This window comes from Acipenser ruthenus, chromosome 21 (assembly GCF_902713425.1).
Source record: "Acipenser ruthenus chromosome 21, fAciRut3.2 maternal haplotype, whole genome shotgun sequence".
NCBI lineage: Eukaryota > Metazoa > Chordata > Actinopteri > Acipenseriformes > Acipenseridae > Acipenser > Acipenser ruthenus.
In genome coordinates, this window is record NC_081209.1 from 20,560,727 (window position 1) to 20,576,839 (window position 16,113).

At 40.7% G+C, this 16,113-nt stretch overlaps 1 protein-coding gene across 9 annotated transcripts in view; it reads left to right on the forward strand.

Moving 5' to 3' along the window:
• The first annotated feature begins 1,852 nt into the window (after window positions 1-1,852).
• Window positions 1,853-16,113, forward strand: part of LOC117964337 (neogenin-like) — a 161,981-nt gene continuing 147,720 nt past the window's right edge. For 3 of the 9 annotated variants that reach the window (XM_058994978.1, XM_058994982.1, XM_058994983.1), the window contains exon 1: window positions 1,856-2,484. In XM_058994978.1, the coding sequence (XP_058850961.1) occupies window positions 2,397-2,484 (88 nt within the window). In that variant the 5' untranslated portion in view covers window positions 1,856-2,396. Of the gene's footprint in view, window positions 2,485-16,113 lie in introns of all 9 variants that reach the window. The other 6 variants (XM_058994979.1, XM_058994981.1, XM_058994984.1 and 3 more) reach the window with 3 other exon arrangements.

The window sequence follows — 16,113 nt, forward strand, 5'->3', positions numbered from 1 at the left end:
ATTTCTTGTTACCTTGGCCTTTTGCACTTGCTTCAAAATAGCGTTTGAAATAAATAGGTAAACTTTTGTCAAAAACAATAAGACTAATTGTTTAGGCTTTTCAGTTAGACTGTCTGTGACCTGGCGTGCAAGTAAAAGAAAATATGTTGATTGTTTAAATTGGCGACAGGTTAATTAAATATCTGTTAAAACTGAGTGTGGCAATTACGCATTCCTTTATTTTTGGAAAAATACATATGAAAAGGAGGTCTGTGTTCATTTAAGCCCTGGCTGGCTTAAGAAATGTAAACCATTAGAAACAATGGTAGCCAGTGAAGTCCTGCTCTCAAATACAGGTATTTTGATTCTGTGAACTAGTCCAGAGAAAATAAATGTTAATAAAATGCATTACTGCACTATGATACATTTGGGTGATTCCAATGTACACGTGAAATGACTTGATCGTGAAAATCCTATTTTTGAAAAGCAGATGATTATCTATTCAGGGATATCAAAATATGTAGTCTGAGTGGGATAAAACAGGAAAAAAAGGCAACAGCACTACAAACTAGCACAGGTTTTTAATTGTTTTGCTGTAAAGCCGGATACAATGGAACCATTACTGTCAATAGAAACTGAATGATTTGCTCAAGCTAATAAACGTTTGATATTGTTCAGGCAGACCACATGCATTCTTAATCAGACTCAGCCAGCAATGGTAGAGGCGTGGATTCTGGTCTCTGCTGCTCTGGCTGCCTTTCCAATGACATGTTTATACACAGTACACTCCCTCCTAGTGGCAGCTCCAGAGAAAGACCAGCTCAAAATATTAATAACCAGTGCTTTAAAATCCATTCTGCAACCTCTTGCTAGCTTCATTAACATTATTACAGACCCCCCTTTTATTGTGGCGAAAATGTTCTGAGCCTTTTTACATTAAGGATGAGCAAATATGTATTGGTTATTGTTTATCATTTTATTTTCATGTCAATATTTTTGGATCCTTGGCTCCTTTGTGTTTTAGTTTTGTTTTTAATGTATTTATATGAATCAGACAATGCTGTGTTCAAAACTAAATGTATGTCTTTTAATGTTTAAACACGTTTCTAAATGTAAATAAAATGTAAATAAACGATACGCCCATATACATATTGTCTAATGTTTACCTACAACTTGAAAACGTTCAGCAGGAGAGAAGTTCAACTATGGTTCTACTCAACATGATTTTTTACAATGGCAATTTCTGTGGAGGTTGGTGCTGCAGTTCTCAAAGCGTTTCTCAATCTCGCACTAAAGTCTTGTTTACAATAATCTACCCAATATAAAACGAAAGAGCAAGGAATCGAACCACAAGAATGTCCACTGTTGTCGAATTCCAGTCTCCTCCCAACAGCGATGCTCAGGTCGTAGATCACCCTAGTCCTCGTTTTCTATCTATCTCATTCGTTTCCACCCCGAAATCACTAAACTGTCTATCACATCCACTTAGCTGTTTTCTACCAGAAGTATAACAAAGCCTCAAGCGCTCTGTGCAAAAATCGACAAGACAATGGATATAAAATAATGTAGTATAAGTAATGCAGCGGGATATTAATTGACACTAACTGATTGCTTTTTTAAAAAAATTATTATTTTATTTGTTTTATTCTATAGCAAGAAACTATAAAAAAAAACACACACACACACACCACCATTACTAAGAATATGACTGGGTAATATTAAAAACAATTGTAATGCAATTTCCTACAATGTGTATATTTTGATTGTGTACAATATTTGAATACTGCATGTCGCCCAATTTTAAATAGAGACACCGACCAGGCAAAATCCATCCCGCTTTTCGGATTTCTCATTTTCTGGAATTCAGAATCCAGATCCCGAACTCCCGGGAAGTCCAGATCGTGTTTTCCGCTGGCGCTCACAGAATTCTAGACCTCTTCCACGCTGCCGTTTTCCAGGCAGTAGCAGCGGCTGCGTCTCCCGCGGCACATCAGATTTTCAGACAGGTCTATTTGGTCTCCTTGTTTACCCACCTTTTTAAAGTCCTTTTGGGTTTGTTTTGTTTTGTTTTTAAATCCGCCCTGATTGTTTTATCAGTGATGCTATTATTTATGAGCGCGGCTTCTCCTATGTTATGGATTGACTCCGATCTCCCTGCTTTCCTTTCTAACTTATTCAAGAAAACAAAATTGAACCCCTTCGTGTTTCTGATCCCAGGTCTCCTTAGTTATACTGCATGTTTCACCCGGCCAGCTTCAAACCAAGCTGATCCATGATGTTTTTGATTAATATAATATAAAGTGAAAAGGACTTTTCTGTTTAGCTTTGGGAGGAAAGAGAGAGGAACGGAGCAAGAGACGGTAAACGAAGAGGATTTAAAACGCGGATTTTTTAAAAACATTTATTTTTGAAAAGTGATGGCGGAGTGGGGAGCTCGGTTGCTCTTCTCTATTTCGTGTATCACCGTTCTTTCTTCCGCTACCGTGGCTCGGCACGCAGACAAAGGTAAGTTACGATATTGTAATGTTTGCGTGCATTTTTTTTCAATTTTTTCGCGGAGACTTTTAAATCAGTTGCACTTCAATTAAACGTGGTTTTTGATTTGGCTGCAGCATGCGTGTGGTTTGCACAGCTAAGTATTGGAATGCAACACAGTCACGCAAGGTATAACTGACACGTCAATTTGCAGTGTCAGATGTATAAACATATTTAAACGGATTGTTTAAAAAAATAACCTGACTCATTTGTTTACTTATCCCGATCTTTAGTTTTGTTTACAAATAAGATACGCTAGAATAGTACTGCTAGCAACAGTGGTGCCCTGCAATGTTGCAATGTGTGTGACACAAGCTCAATCTCATCGAGTACGGCTCTCGTGTATGTCAGTGTTTCTTTGCACTAGTTTGTGTTGGTTTTTTGTCTTGTAAGACGAACACATCGTTGGTTTGTGTACGGGTGCATTACATTCCGAAATCGAGTAATGCTCACAGACTGAGAGAGGTGGCTTGTCTTTCTGTGTGGTAAATTAAAAGGAGATTTAAATCATGTTTTTGTTTAACAAAATAAATACTTAGTTTGAACCGCAAACTCGTGGGGTCTATATTATTTTTGGTTGTTGTGAACTACGGAGAGATAGTGAAGATTTACTTTAATGGATTTGTGTAGTCAGATTTAGATAATCTAAACGTAATAACATTTATTCAAAAGCAAACCCTAAATCTCAGCCTGTTATATTTAGGGACATATTCTGGTTATGTACATTGATGTTGGTCTTGTAATTTGTGTGGTATAATGTGAATATCGGAGAACGCGATCCATTTAGGAGACGGTACATTATTAAATAACATCATTTCTGCGTTTACAGACTATAGAGTGGAACTGGATTAAACATGGTTGTTTTTTATATACAGGTATATTTTGGTACTTACAGGAGAAATCTAGTTTATTGCAAAGTGACCATAATGTGTGAAAACGAGGTTCCCATTATGTTGCTTTTGGTTATCGATTTTACTTCGTTGCCGTTTCAGTACCTAGTAAAAGTCCATGTACAGGGTTATTTCCAAAAGCGTTTTTTTTTCACCCTTGTATTTGCGTTTAATAACGATACATAGCTGAACTGTTTATTTACAATGTTTTACAGTGTGTAACGGTGCTGTGAAAACAATTGACAGAATTTAACGTAATAACTAAGTAATTACAGCAATTTTGTTTCTCCAGTTGAATAGAAAGAGGCGATGGTAAATAAAAATCAGATGCTAGCACGGAGCGGGTTTTTTTTTTAAGTGGTTGACCTCTGACTTTTTGTGTGTAATTTATTCAGTCGGCAAAAGTATTTCCACAGGGACTCGGGACTTTATTAGTACAGTGTGCGTCGTGGGGGTAGACGAAATTAAGACGTGACGATCCCAATACTGTAACTGCTGTGCTTTCAATATTGATCTGAGCAACACGTTTCGCTGCTCATGCTTTTAAATTATCGCTCATTGCATTGTCAGGGCAGATTGCTTTGAAATTAGCACTTATTTATAATCGTTGGATATGGTTCCTTTCGTTCCCAATACCTTTATAGATTATCAGATGATTGTCTGTTTTGTAATGAGAATGTATTAATGACACTATTAAAATCCTAACTGTGTAAGTGCCAGATAACCGCGTCTAGTCTTGGCGCGCGATTGTCTATTTTATAATACATGATTGCTGTTGATTTTAATTTTTTTTTTGTTTATTTTACGTGTAGTTACAATGCAGTTATTGTTCTGCGGGTGGGGTCTTGTGAAGAATGACCTGGGAAACTGCATACAACAGCAAACAAAGACGCCGTTATTTCACCAACTGAGATTGAATACCCTCTGGTTGGCGATTATTTAGGCTGGAAATGTTATTGGGGGATCTTGGAGTGAAATACGATTTGAAGATGAATTGACTTATACAGTAAATTATATTAAGCTGCCTGCCTGCACGCACAATTACATCATGCACATAAAGCATTGCCAAGTATTATTCAGCACCGTATCACACTTTGTGTAGAATACTGGGGCATGAACAAGGACAGCACATGTATGTACAGGAAAACCTTGATCTTTACAAACTTCAGTTTGAATAAACGCACTCTGCAGCCCCTGTATCTAAGTGCAGCTGTCTTCTTGTCAGAAAGAAAGTGCTGTACCCAGCAGTCTCTCTCTGGTATCAGTGAAGTACAGTAGGGCTGTATGTTGTATATTTAAATGTACTGTAGTTATTCCTGGTGTTTGTTTATGAAGAATGTAATGCTGTTTGAACTCAATCTTGGCAGAGCGTGGGGCGCAAGCCACTATTTAGGCCTAGTCTCATCAAAACAAAAGCTACAGGCTATAAACTTGTGGAAGTGAAATGATATCGGTGAAATAGGCAGCTGCTATTGAGGGTTGGAGTTGAGGTTGTTCGGGGCTTTGAGTCAAGAAGGTGATGAAAACCGGAGAGAGCAAAGCAGGAGCAGGCCGCAGTGGAGTACAAAGGAGGAGAGGTGGGGGCAGGGAGGAAGGGGACAGGGGCCTGGAAAGCAATAAAACAAGGAGCTTAAAGAGGGAAGGATTCCTTGGGGAATTTTCCCGGATTCCAGGGGATCGAGAAGGGGCTTTGCATGCAGCGTGGGTGTCAAATTACTAATGGGTCCAGGCTCTCCTGAATTACTACTATTAATTTAAAACAGCTTTAGAGGATTTATTACTACATGCACACGCACACCCTGACACACACACACTGACACACACACACACACACACACACAATCTCACCCCCCCCACACACCCTGACATGCACACGCACACGCACACACACACACACACCCTGACCCCCCCCACACACACACCCTGACACCCCGCACACACACACACAATCTCACCCCCCCCACACACCCTGACACGCATACGCACACACACCCAGCCCCCCCTCCCACACACATCCCCCCCTCCCACACACACAGCCAGCCCCCCCCCACACACACCCAGCACCCCCCCCCCCCCCACACACACACACACCCAGCACCCCCCTCCCACACATACACCCTGACACACGCACACACACACACACAGGTTTATTCCATGCTGTAAATGTGCAAGGTTAAATGGCTTGCAGTTGTAGTCCACTTACAGCTATGGCCAAAAGTTTAGCATCACCTAGAACTGTAAGATTGAGACATTAATTAAAGAAAAAAAATCTATCTATAATATATGAGAACATAATTTAGATCTTTTATTTAACGTCATGTATTGAAAGACACTACAAAATGATGATGCTAAGGTCTACCGGAAGCCATACAGTATTTCATGTTACATTTTTCAATTTCTGCCGGTTTTTCATTAAGTATATATGGTAAACTGCAAAGCGGTATGTAATCATTATTCAGCAGGTTTCATACAAAGTTCTGAAGCAGAATGAGTTAATTCTATAGGGGTGATGCTAAACATTTAGCCATAGCTGTATATGTATAATGTCCTGGGGATTGATATGAAAGGGTTTTGTGCAGTTATAAAACCTGTGCAGTAACCGTGTAACTGCTGGTCTTGTCACTGGGGCAGCTTGCTTGGAAATGCCCTTGTCTGTAAAAGCGTGCCCTTTACACAGTGTGTACATGTTGCCTTGTCTTGCTTTCAAAGTCATTACAAAGTATTTTGTGAAGTGAACATATTGTATGTCACAAACTGCCCACTGGAAATTCAAGAAAGGCCCTGAATTAAATGTTACACATGACTCCAGAAACCTCCTTGGCAGGTAGGCCCCACTGGTGCTTTCGTGGGTGACATTTAGAAAAGTGTTCCCTCTATGAGATTTAATAAAACGACATGTGCTTGAGAGTAGAACATGACTGGGAGGGTGACCCTGGCCTCAAGCCAGTTCGACTGTGGATTTTACCAAACTGCCAGCATGCTTCATAGGGTTAAATGGTACAACTGCATAGCGTTCATATTTGCTAGCAAATATTCCCACAATTTATTGTTCACTTGTATATTATTGTTTCAAATCACACACTCAAGCACTAGTCTTTGCTCTGTGGTTTCCGTGTGAACTGCCTGTTTAAGGAGCTTCACATATTGTCTCTTGCTCCTTCCTTTTGGCTGATGCTGTTTTCAGTGCTGCCACTCTGTTAAGTGAAGTGCTGGTCTCTTGTCACTGGGTGTATGAAGGGAAGGAAGTAATCAAGTTGTCACATGGGAGGGATGCACCCTAGAGTACTGAGAGATGAGAAATGCTACATGGATGATTGCTGGGGGGCAGTTTATGGTTACTGGTGTACCAGATTATGTTTGATTATGCACTTGCTGTTTTTTGACTTGGTACCTGTACTAATCTTGGACTGTCTTACCTATTGGTACATTAGGTAGTCCAATTGGTGCTAATCAGGGTCTGTGAAAGAAGTCCTAAGAGTAAAGTAGAAGGCACAGGGCTTTTCTTTCAGAAGCCATTGAAAGAAAAAAGCCTTGTGCCTTCTCTGGTTCATTAAAATGCTGCAAACAATGTGAAATTAGCTGGATGACGCCACAAACACCAAGCTCACCTTACTGTTCAAAGTAAATCAAGCTGCTGACTAATTATGTCTTCGTTAAGTTCAGTGATAATCTCCTAACGGATTCCTTGAGATCGAGGGGATGACTGCACGGTTTGCCAAGCTGTTGATTCATCAGTGTGCCTAATTAAAATGTCCTAGTTAAGCGATTTCATTACATTCTTTGAGCTATGGTTTTAGAGAGAGCGCTGTGATCGCCTGGGTTAAGCTACCAAAAAACTAAGACTTGGTTAAAGTTGTTAATGGAAAGAGATGCATGCATGCAGTTCAGCTAAATTGCATGCCCTTTGCTTGTTACACAATATACAGAGCAGCAGCTTTGTACTGTTTAATGAGACGTGTTTGAAGGTGTAACAGCAAAGGGTCATTGTAGCTAACAAAATACATACATGCAGTACATTTTACCTGTGTACATGCCCAGTTTATTTTATTTAACATTCGTTTAGTCATGAAAATCCCATTGAGATTAAAATCTCTTTTTCAAGGAAGAACTGGTCAAGAAGGTTGCATATCACACAAGGAACACAACCAATACAAACATGTCTATCAAATTACAAGAAACAATTTAGGAGCCTCAGCCAAAAAAAGCGTTTCTCAATCTGTTTGTTTTTTTTGTTTGTTTCTAATCCTTTAAAGGTATCAAGACACTAAATTTCAGTTCTTCCTGAATTTTATTGAACAGTCTGAGATTATGAGTACTACTAGAGGTAATTAACAGTGTATTAAGGTCATTTGGGATTCTGCCAAGGATAACCTCATATATAATTTCAATCTTTGCGGAGAAAGAAGACAGACCAGCCAAACTGTATGAGTCACAATGAATTGGATCTCAATGCAGAATGGTACAAAGGATCCAGTTTTATTAAGACCGTGGTAGTAGATGCTGTATAAATAATATCACCAAAGTCAATCGGTGGTGAAAATCTACTCAAGAGCAATTGCTTTCTTGTTTGTGCTGCAAAACAGTGTTTATGTCTATTTTATACAGTTTCCAATGCAAAAAACAAATGTAAGCAAGCAAACCTGCAAGTAATAATATATAAAACTCCTTACTGTACCTTCCTACATTAGAACATTAAATTACTGTAGAAGCCTGCCACTAAACCTCATGGTACAGGTGTAGGACCGAATCACGTGTATTACACTGAAAATGATTGTAAGATACTGTAGCTTTAACGGCTGTCATTTTGTTCCCCGGGATTAAATCTGTCTGCTGGCGGGGGGTCCTTGTTGCCACCAGCTGCTTTAGATAGCTTCTGGATTGGTTTATTAATTCTAATAGCCAGAAAACAGACAGAATAGCCCTTGGCTAACTGTCTTAGGGACATAGCCGGGCCTGTAAAGGGAGTGAAGTGAATTTGAAAATGTGTCGTCTTCTTTTGGATATGTGCCTGCAGTAAACGCTAGCCACAGCCCAATGCTTTGACTATACAGTAGACTGCCTGCATTAGAGGGGGCATTTTCTGAAATGTTTTTATTTTTTTTATTTTTTTGTTTATACTTTTGTTTTTCTCTGAAGTATTTAATTGCAATATTTGACCCTGATTTTTATATTTTGAATGAGACTAGGAGTATAGGAGGTTAAAAGCTTCCCGGGCCTTGTGACAGAATTTCATCACTGTAACAACAAAGCTGACCGCAGCCCTTCGGAGGCACTGCACCAGGACGCCCTGTAATTCAGCCACCCCGAAGCCTCAAACGATATTCAATGAGCTATAATCATCAGATAATTGAAAGTCTAATAGGAATCGTGCAGGTTGAAAAAGGGGCAATTAGGCAATTAAAAATCAATGGATTGTCAGTATTTCAGAAATAGACACTTGCTGCAGTATCTCCCTCCAGCAGGTAATTATTGCTCTTCTGACTGAAAGTACAATATCACCAATTCCCATATTTGAATAAAAACAGATTTTAGCCGCTGCCTGTTTCTTGTTTGTTGAATTACCTTTTCTCCAGATTACTTTTTTTGCCCCCCTCTCCCTGTGGTTTAGTGTGCCGGTGAACAGCGAGTTCATGGGTCTCTGGTTCTCCCATTAGAGCATTTTATATGGAAGTGAACTTCGCCTTTCCAAACCGTGTGCCGTGTGACAAATAGAGCCCTCTTCAGCAGTTGCAAGTACTGTATCATTTGTGCGGTTAATTTTTAGCACTGTACAAAGATATTCCGACATTCTCACTGACTGCCTGCACTTCCCAAGTTAATTTGAAGTGTGATATTTAACCACAGATGTGATATTTTAATGTAATACTTCTAATAAAGGGCATGTCATTTTCGCATCATTTTTCGCATGCCACTTATTGTAAATCTTGTTTGGGATGCAGAAATTATGTTCTGCATAATACTGCATTACATTATTGGGGGTGGCCTTTAGCAGTTCAATTAATGTTATGCTGTATCCCAACGCCACAGAGATTCAGAGGTGTGCTAAGCAACACGCCAATATGGAGGACTTCTGTTGCTGATCTTGGATTTACTGTGTGCTTTGAATGCATTGAACTCCCTGTAAAAATGCACTCGGTCAATAAGCAGCTGGGCAAGCACACAAGAAAACTCTGAGACTGCTGCTTCACAGTTGGCTGTTGGTGGCCTATAGTTAAATCAATTTCAGAATCTTTACCTGTAGGGTTCTAAGTGGGGGGTGCAATCACACTAAAGTTCATGTTTGCCTGAACTTTCACCTTACTCTAACCATCAATGTTAAGATTTTGTACTTTTATATCACATCTTACTTCTCTACCCATAGATAAACAATGAATTCATGTTCCAGTGGGGGGGTGACATCATCATTAACCGTTTGACACCATAGTCCTCCTCAATGCCATCGTGTTCTGAGAGCACAAGTCTCCTGATATCTACTAAACGGGGATTTCATATCTACACAACTTTAGAGAAAGAAAACTGGCTTCACTGTGGTCTGTCTATTGATGTAACCTTTGGTATCCCAGCTGAGTGTGTCCCAGGTTAAGAGATTCCCTTCACTTCAGTTCAGACTGACACCTCTAATGCAGACCCCAGGCCCACCCCTGTGCTGAAGAAATGTTTCGTTTTAGCATTTCAGTCTTGCTGCATGGCTTGGTTATAAAGCACTGAACACAGTGCAGTATAACGTTGATGATTCCAGGCAAAGCATTAACCAGAAATAGACACGAGGAGGCTGTGTGGTCCAGTGGTTAAAGAAAGGGGCTTGTAACCACGAGGTCCCTGGTTCAAATCCCACCTCAGCCACTGACTCATTGTGTGACCCTGAGCAAGTCACTTAACCTCCTTGTGCTCCGTCTTTCGGGTGAGACGTAATTGTAAGTGATTCTGCAGCTGATGCATAGCTCACAAACCCTAGTCTCTGTAAGTCGCCTTGGATAAAGGCGTCTGCTAAATAAACAAATAATAATAATAACCACACTGCAGTACATGTGCAATACAGGTTCAAATTCTCAGTTCAAGTGTTAAATCTTTAGCATTTTAGAATATGCATGGCAAATATAGATGCTGGCCTCTGTGTGTGTGTACAGCGTGAGGTTTTTTAATATTCACTGTTTATTCAAAGGAATTCCCGTACACATGTAGTCTCTCACGCATTTTTAGTACTTTTAAATAAACAGCTTCTCATAATGGGGTTTGTGATTGACAGTGAAACACTAAGTCTGGCTGGATAGGGGTGGTGGGCTTCTGAACCTGTGTGTGATAATATTTGCGGTTCACAGAGATGAGGAATGTGGGATTGTGTTGGTGGGGGCTGGTTGGGCTGGGGTGCTATGGGTATGGAGGAGACAGCATGTACATTAGTCATACAATGAACTAATACTATTGGATCTCAGTACAGTAGCTGTACTTTGTAAAATGACAAAGCACAATATTGCTGCATTTCTAATGAAATTCCAGTATTTTTCACTAAAGGGCAGTGCAAGAGTTCCTGTTCATGAGTTAGCTTTTTATTGTTGACCATTGCTTGAATAGGCCTGTTGTCTGTGAGCTCACCGTTACACAAATTATTCTTGCTGTAGCTTCATTTGTCAGAGTCTGTAAAATGGAAATGTTTCACTTACTGCGACATGCTGACAGTCCCAAATGTAGTTTATCCACAAAAGAAGTGTGGCAAAAATACAGCCCCCTCCAACAGACAGGAAGCTCTTTTAAATCCCTTGATTCTCACAGTTAGTGCTTAACAATGTCCTTGCCAAGTTTCAGCACAGCACATTTATTTCAAATCCTCTTTGTATACCAGTTTTGAACTGTTTAATTTGTTTATTTGTTGCTGTGCTACAGAGATATATCTTTCTTGCATACTGTCAGTTGACTCTGGGGTTTTGGAAGTGTGATAGACCACCACAGCACGGTAAAGTGTAGCGCAGAGGGTTCATTTAAATAAAGTCCCTTTTATTTAAATTTATTTTGTAAAAATACTTAGACTGACACTGTTGGTGCTCTTAACATTTCTTCAAAGCCATTTTTTTAGACATGTGTATGAAGAGGTTAATACGGCTGTTTGTATTTTGAAATGCACACAAGCAAACATCCTCGATAGTCCCACACTGAACGAGCTTGCTAACCTATTGTCTGGCCCAAGGCCCCTTCTCCTGTTACCTAAGATTTATGGAAATTATATTTCAGACTGACTGCTCATTAGTTATCTCCTTTAGAACTCCCTGCCATTAATGTATCATGAGGGTGAACCATTCACTGCTGAGCTACAAACCTGACAAACCAAATGGGTCATGTACAATCATCAGACTAACTGGAATTGTAATGGGTCATGTACAAGCATCAGACTAACTGGAATTGTAGTGGGTCATGTACAATCATCAGACTAACTGGAATTGTAATGGATCCTGTATAAATCATCAAACTAACTGGAATTGTATGCAGTTTAAAAGACTTCTCTGCTCCTGTATGGCAAGCCAAATATGGAAAACACATGCACACACACACAAAAGGGGGCAACACAGAGGCATGGGCAGGCTTTCAAGGCTAGAGAATACTGTTTACACAACAACCCCCCCCCCCCCCCCCCCTTTTCCTCGTTGCCACCCAGGTTCTGGGGCACTGTATGATTCCAAATGAGACACAGATTAATATGAACCGATTTGACCCTGACCCACTTAGTAAATAAGAAAGCTTTTGATGGGTTACTGCTTTCTGTTCCTAAAAACCAGGGCTGCCCAGTGACCTACTTCCTTTACCCAACTCCACACACACACATAATTTTCAAGTGCTTTGTCTTTCCCTCACTGAACTCTCAAGCAGGTACTGTTGCTTGCACTGCTTTTCATTGCCAGGCACACATCTTGAGGCAGTCTGGATCCCTCTCTGCCCTTTTCATTTTCTCTTCTCTCCACGCTCTATCAAAGGCCCATTTCAAGACAGGAGGCGCACACACATGAAGAGGGTTACAGAGGGAGTCTTGTGTGAGCTGCTCAAACAAACCTCGGGTCGGCCAGCTCTGCTTGTAGCACTTGGCAGCACTAAACAGAGGGATCTGTGTCCTCCAGTGCGTGGACTGCCTCTTTATCAACACAGCCTAGAGAAGACTGCCCTAACTGAGGGCGCCCAAGCCAAATAAACTAGTTAACAAGGAAGAGAAAAAAAAAAAAACACTGTACCTTTATGCTTGCATTAATTTGCCAAATTCAACTTCAAATGTGGCAGTCACAGATGGATTTTGTTTGGGTTTGTGTTTTGCAAAGGAGGGAGCTGGCAAAATTAGGCTCTCCCCCCCCCCTCTTCTAAAATGAACTACTATACAAACATGCTGTTTTCCATATAGCTCTGGCTTTCTCTGTGAACCGTTTGATGTGAAAGCAGGCTGTTATTACTGATCTAAATGGCCATTTACTGTTAAGTTGAATTCCGTTTGCTGAGGTATGAGCGAATGGGGGGAATTTAGTAGATATTAAGATAGATATTACTATTTATATATATATATATATATATATATATATATATATTTTTTTTATTTATTTCTGTTGGTTTATCAAAATAGTTGGCTTAAGAGCTGGCATTTGATGGCCAAACACAGGTATAGGCCTACTTTACAAAAAGTTATTGTCTTTTAGCATGGGCCTAGTTAGTCTTTTCTTTTCAAGTAATTACCTAAGTGATGTTGTCATGGCATTTTTATATAAAAAGAAAAAGTGGGAGTGGTGTACCTGTGGCCCAGGAAATGTTTTCAGCACACTACCACACCTGGTTAGGCTTTTGGGAAGTGAAACTGTCTGTGTCCTGAAGGTTCTAGTAATTGTTATTTTTGAGTTGCTCCTGTCATTGACAACTGCATTCCATTGGCCTAGATCAGAAAACAGAACTGTCTCTGTTTATCCTCGCTGTACAGAACTCTGCTAGTGTTACTTCTGCTTTCCCATTGCTGCTAGGGTGACGTTTTTAATTTTCATCTAAATTAAGTTGTTTACATAAACGTGTCATTCAGAGCAACACTTCATAGGCAGCTTTGGATCTGAAAGCAAGGCCTGTCAGAGAAGTTTCTGTGGTGGTGTTTAAGAAAGCAGTTCTAAGCTTCTGGCTTAACAGCTATGGAATGAAATTCAGCTTACTATGTAAACTTAGTTTAATTTCTCATTGCCAATCACTACAGGAGCTGGCTATTTCCACTCAAGTACTGTCACAGTTTAACTAACTACGTTTTAAAACCAGTCCTTGATTGAGATTTTCATAGCCCTACGACTGTACTCTGCCTAGTTCTAACTGTGTAACTTCAAGCAGTGGGATAATGGTACAATATTTGAACTTTTTTATTGACTTTTCATTTACTTTAATCCCGCCCCCCCCTTAAATGTTCTTTAAATGCACTGACAGTACCTGTCTTAAAGCCTACCGTAGTAAGTAAATAGCATAAGGCCATTTTCTTTCTATGCCTATTTAAACTGTCCCCAGAACTGAATGGCAGGGGGTGTTCTAGTAAGAGCTGTGCAGGGGAAGCTCATGGAGCCTGTCTGTAGCCAGTGCCATTGTCACTCCGATAACATTTTATAACCAACAAATGATACTCAAGGGTTCTTTCCTTTCCTGGGGAAAAAAATAAAGTAAGCATGAAATGAAATGCCAGTTGCCAATAAATGTATACAGTTATTGCACAACGCTCCATAGTAAGCCCACATCAACAATATAGTTTGACGTGAAGAGGTGATTGTCATAGCTACCGGGCATGCTAATACTTCTGCGTTAAGAAAAGAGCAAAGTGCTTCAGCTCAGCCAAACACTAGAGGGACGTTTTCCCGCTGCTTCTTTCATCCATCACTGCTTTGTTGTGCGCCAGACCTGCAGCAGGTAATGTGACACTGTGGTCTGGCTTTTATTTATTTGTGGCTGGTTTTCTGGCTGGAGAAGCCCAGGGGGCTGGCTCTGTAGGAGTGAGAACTGTGTAGTCTCTATTGTTTGAGACACATGCCTGAGGGGCAGTGCTGAAACCCCACTCCCCAGGGCCTCCCCCTCTCCTGCACATGCAGTAAACGGGGATCTGGAGTTTGAGGTTGCTGGTTTGAAAAGAGCCAGAAGTTGCCGCAGTGAAGTCCTGAACAGTTTGTTCTTGCAGCCGAGTGACTAAGCTGCAGTCCCTGGAAGTGATCACTTTTTGACTTCCTTGAATTCTGTTGCTGATTTTATGGTTTATTCTCTAGCTGCACCACCTGTACTGATGAAACTGCTATGCAACAGGAGTCTTATTTCCATCCCTGCCTTGGAGAAAGGGAAGGGTTTAAAAGCTGCACTGTAACATCCGACAGTCTGCCACCGCAATATTAACCAAGTCCAGCAGTCACCTTGATCCTGGGGGGGGGGTTGTGCTGACTGACCTGCCATTGCTGGAGGAGTTTCTCTGGGCCCGGAGGTTCTTGACCGTGAGTAAGCAAAAGCAGCTACACAGGAGCTGTGGGGACTCTCCAGACCTCTGAACCCTGACCCCTGACCCGAGAGGTAATTCCTGGAGAGCGGCGACACAAAGGGAATGGCAGGAGCACCTGCGGATTGGCTGCTGCATTCCTGCGCAGGACTCGCATGTCAGACATCTGAAGGGACTTCCACTGGGGAGGTGGGGGAGGGACGGGAAATAACAGGCAAGCTGTTAGCGCAGAACATTAATGAGGCTTCTTGGCAGCGAGTCAGCGGGAGCAGGTAAACTAGCAGGCTGCACTGCCTCTCTCGTGCTCTGTGCCTTCGCTGTGTGCCCTAATGGTATCGCTTGGAGTCTGTCTTCCCTTAAACAGCTCATCAACAGAATTAATCACCCCCCCTCCCCCACCACTATTCATTGAATTATTAAACAGACGTTAAGAGTGCAGTGCATTTCAGGTTTGAATGTTTATGTTTTGTTGTATTATCTAGTGCAGAGTCAAATGTATCTGAATATGCGCGGGACATTTTCAACCCTTGTGAACCCTTGCCGACAGACTGCTGACAAATAAGTAACAGGTAGAGTGATTTTATATATATATCTATTTCTAGCTGATTATAAATAAATATATGAAAAATGTGTTCTTGTCCCAGCACTTCTTTGTACTGGAGTTCTGCGACAGCTGGTTACTGTCCTAAAGGTAGTGCATGTCTACATTACAACACAATCAGCCACTGGTTAGAATAGTTGGCAATTATAGTAATATTATTTTTTGAGTAATTAACTAAAATGATCACAAAAAATGTCTTCAATCTTATTTCAACTTTGTATTTTGACTTTGTATTTAGTTAGTCACACCATTTGTTTCTCACTGGCTTTTTAACCTAAAGCCAAAAGAAGAAATTAACTCCTCAGCTCCCCTCCTGTATATAAAGTAGTAGTTTTAATAAAGGTCCATTAAACTGTACAAAGCTGTTTCATTTCAGACTCTTGAGATAGTGTCATTGCTCTTGCTGTGATCAGTCATCCCTGTCAAGCTTGTGTGCATTAGACCCACCAGAGACAAGCTTCCCTGTACCCTCCCTGAACCCCCAATGCACAAAACAACCCCCTCCCCCCGCTGCTCTGAACAGATGACTTGTGACCTGTTGTTGCACGTCTTGACGGCAGACTTCATGATTCACTGTTTTCTATTTCCATAATCCTCAATATATAATAAGGAGATTTACCTCCCTGCAACACGCTCACACT